The following is a 9331-nucleotide window of genomic DNA, read 5'->3' as shown; positions in this document are numbered from 1 at the left end:
CTGAGATTATACCTGAGCTGTGGCTGCTACTCTCCTTGCATAGCATCCAGGTGGGTGGGTGGTGGATCCTAGAAAACAAAGAGAGGTGTATGTTCTTGATTACTACAGGCATAGACAAGGAAGCCCCCGTGGATTAGTGTCTGTGCTGGCAGCCACAGCACCAGTTGGCTATCATGCAGGATACCATAAAAGTCCTTCTTATATGGTAGGATATGGGTCCAAACCCCCACTCCACACAGAACTTGGTACTCTCTCCTTTGTGCTGCCCCATCATCCTTGCATTGTTGTTTCTAGTTCTCCTCCTCCCAGGTACTTGACCATGATTCTGCCGAGCAAGGGTACTCATGTGTGTTAGCCACTGGGGATACTAGAAAGGAATCAGAATTGCAAGCGGCCTCAAATATCATCTGGTACTCAACCCCCCCCCCCATGGATCACTTAAAAAATGCTGAGGGTCTTGGCAGACCATTTACTGATTGGTCTGCCTGTCTTAGCAATTGTAATGTGCTCTGCTACTTGCTGTATGATTTAATTTTTTTAATTGCATCAGTACAATATACAAAAGAATCAATGAAATGCAATTAAAAACAATATGAATATTCAGTATGATGGATGTGCTATCTCTCATCTTCAAGCACAAATCCACAGATATGCCACAGACCACCCAAATGAAGTTTGCAGACTCTACTGGTCCGTGGACCAGTTTGGGAAACCATGCTTTATAGTCCACATCTATAGGTAAATTCATTCTTAATTTTTTTTAAATCCCAAACTTGAATGAGACTATACATATAAATAAAACTGAACTATAGTAAATTAGCATCTTGAGTAGCTTTGTATATATAAAATGGGCCATAATGTTATTTATCCAGGGCATTCAAAATTCTGATACACAGAATTAAATATTTTATATTTTATTGATACAAATCTAATATGTGGCCCCTTAGAAGCCTTTGCTGGATGGACAGCTTTCGCAGCTAGAAAGCTGCTTACATATTGATTTTGGGTGCAAAATGATGTATAATTTGAAAGAATTTTCCATACATTTATTGCACCGCCTTACAAAGCACTTGAGTTCTCATGGTTTCAGCCAATGCCCCAGTCCAGGAATAGCAAACACAACCCAACAATAGAAATGGGGAAGCTCAGCCTGCCTGTTCCAGAGATTTCAACTCCCATCTTCCCTGAGTATGGGCCATGCTGGCTGGGGCTAATGGGAGTTGGAGTTCATCAACTTCTGGAGGGCACCATGTTGGCTACCCCTGCCAATCTCTGGAACAACCCACTTCCACCACTGGGTTGCGCTTCCATTCATGAAATTTGTACATTTCACCTCGTGGTTGCTTGCTGAGGAGGCGATCATTTTTCTATGCTCAGCGCTTCTTTCAGCAACTCACATCCAAATTATAAAAGCTTCAGTCAGGGTGCACCTCTCCTTTTATGCTTTGTAGGAAGTGTATGGATTGCAGCCTCACAGCTCGAGCTATTTACTCGGAAGGAAATCCCAAAATAACGGGGCTTACTCCTATTATGCGTACATGGCATTGATGTCTTAAAGATGCAGACGCTCTCTCAAGGCCTTGTCCTATCGATCCTATATATGTTGTTGGTATTGCTATGAGAGAGAGAGAGAGAGAGAGAGAGAGAGAGAGTATAATTAAAGAGGGACTGCCATCACATCATTCTCCCTCTCCTTGCAGCAGTTTCACCCACCCGCGTAAATCACTTCTCTGTTACTGCAAGAGTATAACCTCAGGGCAACACGGTTATCGGCCCCGGTGATCACGTCCTGTGCTTCTGTGGCCAAGTGACAGCTTTCCCAAAACGAAAGCGGCTCATCGTAGGCTAGCAAGAGATGGGAGTTGGCTGAGGGCACCCGCGAGGGATAAGGAGAGGGGGAGAACGCAGACTGACGAGCAAAGGTGGCATTTCGGGGGGGGGGGTCGGGATGCGGGGCTGATTGCCTGACGTGAGTTGCTGAAGTGAGACAAGCCGGGAAGAAGGGCCTTGGTGGGCCGTATTGGCGCGTGAGAAGGATCCGGAAGCGAGTAAAAGGAGGTGGGACTACGGAGCACGTGCGTGTGCCCACAGGAAACGCTGCAGTCGGACTTAGCAAAGACGGCAGAGGAGGACGGCAGAGGGTTGCCGAGAAGACCGCGGAAAAGTAAGGGGAGGGGTCAGCGACGGGACTATAGGAAGGAATTGTAGACAAAATGCTTCCTGAGGCTGCACGCGTGATTTTTGTGCAAGCTGTGGAGGACTGCTGTGGTTATCGTCGGGGTTAAGCAGTCGACGCAGTAGGCTAAGGGGCAGAACTCACAAACGTAGGATGGTCATTCTGATAACCTGGGCTGGTCGTTTAATGTTCTCAGAATAGCTGTTTTCTTGTATTCTGGAAACTCTTATTTCCAACTTTTCTTTTTTGACGTGTAGCTGAACTACAGTTACAATTTTAACTAGCTGCAGTTGTTAGGTAGAAGAATAGACAGTGAAAATATACGGTGGAAGAGATTTTTTTAAAATAGAAAACTCACATGTCAACCATGCAAGACCTTGAGCTAGAGTTTTCAGTTGCAGCTGCCTCCTCCTCCTCCACCACCACAACTTGGCTTTGCTCTGTGTTGGTGTCTGGAAAGTACTTTCTTATTCACCCAAGTTGCCTAGATCTGCCTGGCAAACTTCTCCCCATGCTCCACATATACATGTACAATCATATTTTTATAAGTTTAGATTCTTGCTCTCTATTATCAATAGAAGGCAGGTGTGCTTGCTGCTGAAAGTGCTCATAAGCATATATATCCATTTCTCACATGCTCCTTTCTATTTCTCCCCATGTGTTGTGTAGACAAAGGTTGCCCTAGTTGTGTGGTCAACTATTGTATGGTGTGTGACATGTCACTGTGATAAGCAATAAGTCCATCCCTCCCCTCCCCAAAATCCTACCATGCCATCTTGTGATCTTTTAAAATAACTATTTTCCTTAATAATTCCACTCCAAATTAAAATGCACTTGGAGGTGGAGCTGCTAGTCTGAACAGAATGCCTGTATACCCTCAACTAATCAACAAAAATATTTACCTGCAGATAGTCTGCCATTTTGGTCATGATTTTTCCACTTATTTTTATGTGACTTTGTATACCATTGTTATACTTTTCCTCTCCAGGGTTGAGGTGCATTTGCCACCTAAAAATAAAACTGTAGTGAAGCTTCCTCCACAACAGCCTTCCCAAACCCAGTGCCCTCTAAATGTTTTGGACTAGAACTCTCATCATCCCTGACCATTGGCCATGCTGGCTAGGGTTGATGGGAGTTGGAGTCCAGCAACATCTGGAGGACACCAGGTTGGGAAGTCTGATCCACAGCAAGACTTTTCACACTTCTTACTTGTTTCTGGCTTTGGGATATATAGAATTACTGTCTCTGGATAGATGAGTGCAAAAGTAGGGAACCTCAGGCCCAGCAGCTGAATGTGGATCTTCAGGCCACTCTGTATGGCCCTCTGAATTATCCCCTGGCACCTCTGCATTAGCCCATCTAGAGAAAATAATTCTGTATATCCCAAAGCCAGAAACTAGTAGGAAGGTGAAAGTCTTCTGTGGACAGCTTTCCTGTCCAGGTTTTTGCCAGGCTGGAATGTGGCCTTGAACTCTGATGATGCCTCTTGTTTGTCTGCATAGAGAAGAGGGAGGGGCATGTGAGTATGGGTAGAAACTAGCCTATTCTACAGAGGTAAAATTTACATTAGTTGCTCCATGTGCATTTGCCTCTGGGCCCTGCCCACCACTGGCATATGGCTCTGCCCAGAAGGGAACGTGGCCTTCATGCTGAAAAAGATTTTCCACCCCTTGGCTACTATCAATAAAGTGCTGAGAGAGAAGTGTTACCAGTTATGTGGAAAGGCATTATCAAAAGTTATGTTTTTGCATGGTTGGTGAATTTTATTATTAGGTCTTTTCTTTATGTGAAAAATACCCTAGCTGAAATTGCAACAATGTTAATTATTGTTAAAAATTTGTCCTATCCGTTTAGGTCAAAATGGGATTCATATTTTCAAAGTCTATGAATGAAAACCTTAAGAGTCAACAGGAGTTCATGCTCATGAACTCTCGGCTTCAGGTTGGTTTTTACATTGTAGAAAGTTTAGCAATGTAATGATTTTAGAAGTACTCTGGTACTTGAACCTGGTAGGATTCTGTTCATTTAGAATATTTTGAGAACATGTATAGTTTTTATAAAATGCTTTATTCATTGAGCCTTCAGATCCACTCTGTCCTTAGGGTAACTTACAATGTCATTTGACAAAGTATTTTAGAAAGAGAAAACAAATATAAATTTGATTAAAGTTCTAGCACACTATATTTTAACTCATTGGAGATCATTGTTATACCTATTTTACAACAGAGTTGTGATAAATTACTACAACTTTCACTGTTTCCCCCCCTCTAGTTACATTTCTACATGTGGACATGAACTTTGTACAGTGTTCCATTAAAAATGCAGATCACAAGCTTTCCTGTCAACACAGAGAAAAGAGAGAGGTTGTGAGATTAAATTGCCTGTTCCACAAGGATGGGCTCTGCAGAGAAGGCAATGCTGTGAAAGCATGACGAAGGAAAAAAGTTTGTGTTTGTAAAATAACCTTACATTTGTATTCTGCTCCTCCAGGGAGTTCAGAGCAGCATTTTGGCTCTATGAGGCCCATGTCAGTTAGGATTTGTCTCAAAAAGAATATCAAAAAGCTTTCAGAAAAGGGCCACCAGAATGATCAGGGAGGTAATATAGCTCTGCCATGAGGAAATATTACAAAGTTTGGGGCTTTTTAGCTTAGAAAAAAGGCAAGTGGGGGGCATGACAGAGGTGTATACAGTTATGTATGGTGTGGAGAAAGTGGAAAGATCAGCTTTTTCTTCCTCCCTCATAATACCAGAACCTAGGGTCATCTGTTGAGGCTACATGTTGGGAGTTTCAGAACAGACCAGAAACTTCTTTACAGTTTGCTAGCATGGGATGTAGTGATAGGTATTTGATTGGCCACTGTGAGACCAGAATGCAGGACTAGATAGACCTTTGGTCTGTTTCAACACGTCTCTTTTTTATGTTCTTATGAGATAAAGACTTTTTAAAGGCTATCTGTTAAGCTTCATAATTAAAAAGAGCCTGCTGGATCAAGCCAGGGGCCCATCTAGTCTTGCATCCTGTTCTCTTAGTGGCCAACCAGATGCTCATGGGAAGCCCACAAGCAGGACCTGAGTGCAAGAGCACTTTCCCCTCTGACGGTTTCCAGCAGTTGGTATTTGGAAACATACCAGAAAACCTTAATAACTATAGGCCTGTGGCAAATGTTCCATTCCTGAGCAAGGTCCTGGAACGAGTGGTTGCAGGCCAGCTCCAGACACTCTTGGATGAGACCGATTATCTGGATCCATTTCAGTCGGGTTTCAGGCCTGGTTTGGCATGGAAACGGCCTTGGTCGCCCTGTATGATGACCTTTGTGGGGAGAGAGACAAGGGGGAGTGTGACTCTGTTGATTCTTCTTGATCTCTCAGCGGCTTTTGATACCATCAACCATGGTATCCTTCTGGGAAGACTGGCTGAGTTGGGAGTGGGAGGTACTGCATGGCAGTGGTTCCACTCCTACTTGGCGGGTCGTCTCCAGAAGGTGGTGCTTGGAGAACATTGCTCAGCACTCTGGACTCTCCAGTATGGGGTTCCACAGGAGTCAGTTCTGTCCCCCATGCTGTTCAACATCTACATGAAACCATTGGGTTTGGTCATCCTTAGCTTTGGAGTGCGTTGCCATCAGTACACTGATGACATGCAGCTCTACTTCTCCTTTCATCTTCGGGTGAGGCTGTCAATGTGTGGAACCAGTGCCTGGCTGCGACAGTGGACTGGATGAGGGCTAATAAACTGAGCCTCAATCCAGACAAGACTGAGATGCTGCTAGTGGATGGTTCTTCTGACTGGATGGTGGATGTCCAACCTGTTCTGGATGGGGTTGCACTCCCCCTGAAGGAGCAGGTTCGTAGCTTGGGGGTTCTCCTAGAACCATCTCTGTCACTTGAGGCTCAGGTAGCCTCGGTGGCACGGAGTGCCTTCTACCAACTTCGGTTGGTGGCCCAGCTGTGCCCCTATCTGGACAGGGATAACCTGGCTTCAGTTGTCCATACTCTGGTAACCTCCAAGTTAGATTACTCCAATGCACTCTATGTGGGGCTGCCTTTGAAGACGGTTCGGAAACTGCAGCTTGTGCAAAATGCAGCGGCCAGATTGGTAACAGGGACCAGACAGTCCGAACATATAAAACCGATTCTGGCCCGCTGGCTTTGGCTGCCTGTATGTTTCCGCTCTCGATTCAAGGTGCTGGTTTTAACCTATAAAGCCTTACATGGCTTGGGACCACAATAGCTGATGGAACGCGTCTTCTGATACGTACCCACCCGTACACTACGCTCAACATCTAAGGCCCTCCACCAGGTGCCTAGTCGAGGGAAGCTGGGAGGGTAGCAACAAGGGAGAGTGCCTTCTCAGTGGTGGCCCCCAAATTATGGAATAATTTTTCTGACGAGGTGCGCCTGGCGCTATCACTGTTATCTTTTCGGCACCAGGTCAAGACTTTCCTCTTCTCCCAGGCATTTTAGCATGTGTTCTTAAATTGTTTGAAATGTTTAAATTGTGTTTTAAATTGTTTTTAAAAGATGTGTTTTAAATTTGTATATTTGTTTTTAATGTTTTTAGGTACTGTAAACCGCCCAGAGAGCTTCGGCTATGAGGCGGTATATAAATACAATAAATAAATAAATAAATAAATAAATACTGCCTCTGACCATGGAAGCAGAGCATAGCCTTCATGGCTAGTAGCCATTGATAGCCTTATCCTCCATGAATTTATCTAATTGTCTTTTAAAGCATACAAGTTGGTGGCCATCACTGCCTCTTGTGGGAGCGAATTCTCTAGTTTAACTATGCACTGCCTGTGTGAAGGAATCCTTTGTTTTGTCTGTCCTGAATCTTCCAACATTCACCTTCATAGGATGTCCACGAGTTCTAGTATGATGAGAGAGGGAGAAAAAGAACAAGACCCCTATTCCAAAAGATTAGAGAAATGAAGGGCAAATTTAAACCAAGAGTAGTGATGTTGAATAATCAATAGGGGAGCACAATGACTTATAGAGATAAAATAAAAGTAAGATGGAAGCAATATTCCGAAGAACTCTATAAAAGAGATGCAAGGATGACAGATTCATTCACGGAAGAACCGTAGGATGAAGAATCAGAAATTTTAGAATGTGAGGTGAAAGCTACTCTTCACATACTTGGAAGAAACAAATCACCAAGAATAGATGGCATACCAGTAGAGTTGTTACAAGCTACTGAGACTGAATCTGTCCAAAGTTTTACAAAAATCTGTCAACAAATATGGAAAAGAAAACAATGGCCCACAGACTGGAAGCGTTCAATATAAATCACAATTCCAAAGGAAGGAGATCCCAGGGAATGCAGTAATTATCAAACTATTGCCTTAATATCCCATGCAAGTAAAGTAATGCTCAAGATTCTACAACAAAGGCTCTTACCATATATGGAGTGAGAAATGCCGGATGTCCAAGCTGGATTTGGAAAGGGAAGAGGCACCAGAGATCATATTGCAAACATATGTTGGATAATGGAACGGACCAAGGAATTTTAGAAGAAAATCACCCTGTGCTTTATAGATTACAGCAAAGCCTTTGACTGTGTAGATCATGAAAAACTATGGAGTGCATTAAAAGAAATGGGGGTGCCACAGCATCTGATTGTCCTGATGCGCAACCTGTACTCTGGACAAGAGACTACTGTAAGGACAGAATATGGAGAAACCGATTTGTTCCCAATCGGAAAGGATGTGAGACGGCTGTATTTTATCACCCTATTTGTTTAATCTATATGTAGAACATATCACACGGAAAGTGGGATTGGACCAAGATGAAGGAGGTGTGAAAATTGGTGTGAGAAATATCAATAATTTAAGATATGCAGACGATACCATACTACTAGCAGAAACCAGTAATGATTTGAAGCAAATGCTGATGAAAGTTAGAGGAAAGCACAAAAGCAGGACTACAGCTGAACATGAAGAAGACTAAAGTAGTGACAACAGAAGATTTATGTAACTTTAAAGTTGACAATGAGGACATTGAACTTGTCAAGGATTATCAATACCTTGTCACAGTCCTTATCCAAAATGGGGACAACAGGCAAGAAATCAGAAGAAGGCTAGGACTAGGGCGGACAGCTATGAGGTCCTCAGATACAAAGATGTATCACTGAGCACTAAAGCCAAGATCATTCAAACCATGGTATTTCCGATCTCTATGTATGGATGTGAAAGTTGGACAGTGAAAAAAGCGCATAAGAGAAAAATCAACTCATCTGAAATGTGCTGTTGGAGGAGAGCTTGGCGCATACCATGGACCGTGACAAAGACAAATAATTGGGTGTTAGAACACATTAAACCAGAACTATCACTAGAAGCTAAAATGATGCAACTGAGGTTACCATACTTTGGACACATCATGAGAAGACATGATTCACTAGAAAAGACAATAATGCTGTAAGTTAATTGCTGTAAACTGCCCGGAGAGCTTTGGCTATGGGGCGGTATATAAATGTAATAAATAAATAAATAATGCTGAGAAAAACAGAAGGGAGTAGAAAAAGAGGAAGTCACACGAGATGGATTGCATCCATAAAGGAAGCCACAGACCTGAACTTACAAGATCTGAACAGGGTGGTTTATGACAGATGCTATTGGAGGTCACAGATTCATAGGGTCCCCATAAGTCGTAATTGACTTGAAGGCATATAACAACAACAGCAAGCAAAAACTTGCATTGGGGGCATGTCACCGGCAAGCACCTCCTCCCCACAGTTCCCTACCTGACCTTGTCCTTTGCTCTGTAATCTCTCTCTCTGAGATGATTTTTCTGATGCTTAGGTCCACAGCACACCAATACCTCAATGTCTCCTCTCTCACATGCATTCTTCCAGCATGGCCATATTGTGTGCGTGTGTGTGTTGAGCTGATTAGGACTGCCTGATTGGAAAGTGCTGCAACTGAACTGGCTGGGGGCATTAATCAGCCCTCCTCCCCATCTCTATGCTACAATCATTTGTTCTGAAGACCTGCTGAATGTTAATGGTTGGGGCGGGGGGAGTCAGTATATGGATTGAACTCCAGACATGCCATTTAGGCTTTCTGTATGAAGGAAGGTACTGCCTGGAAAAGGGGATTCCCCCCCACACACACACATAGGGGTGAGACCTAGCAACATGCAGTGATTGCTCATT

At 43.5% G+C, this 9331-nt stretch overlaps 2 protein-coding genes across 2 annotated transcripts in view; one reads left to right on the top strand and one right to left on the bottom strand.

Moving 5' to 3' along the window:
- Positions 1–604: 604 nt before the first annotated feature.
- On the bottom strand, positions 605–3096 carry LOC133376732 (uncharacterized). The gene is made up of 4 exons (XM_061609429.1): positions 3079–3096; positions 2321–2460; positions 1714–2189; positions 605–1615 (listed from the first exon to the last, which is right to left on the bottom strand). Exons 1-4 carry the CDS (start codon positions 3094–3096, stop codon positions 1488–1490), a joined length of 762 nt encoding a protein of 253 aa, XP_061465413.1. The 3' UTR covers positions 605–1487.
- The window catches only part of PLGRKT (plasminogen receptor with a C-terminal lysine), a 27399-nt gene continuing 20018 nt past the window's right edge, over positions 1951–9331 (top strand). The window contains exons 1-2 of the mRNA XM_061629370.1: positions 1951–2164; positions 4031–4117. Coding sequence (XP_061485354.1) covers positions 4037–4117 — 81 coding nt within the window. The 5' untranslated portion in view covers positions 1951–2164; positions 4031–4036. The remainder of the gene's footprint in view (positions 2165–4030; positions 4118–9331) is intronic.

This window comes from Rhineura floridana, chromosome 1, assembly GCF_030035675.1.
Source record: "Rhineura floridana isolate rRhiFlo1 chromosome 1, rRhiFlo1.hap2, whole genome shotgun sequence".
In the NCBI taxonomy this organism is placed as follows: domain Eukaryota; kingdom Metazoa; phylum Chordata; class Lepidosauria; order Squamata; family Rhineuridae; genus Rhineura; species Rhineura floridana.
Note: the sequence above shows the minus strand (reverse complement) of the source record. Positions and strands in the feature narration are given on the sequence as shown.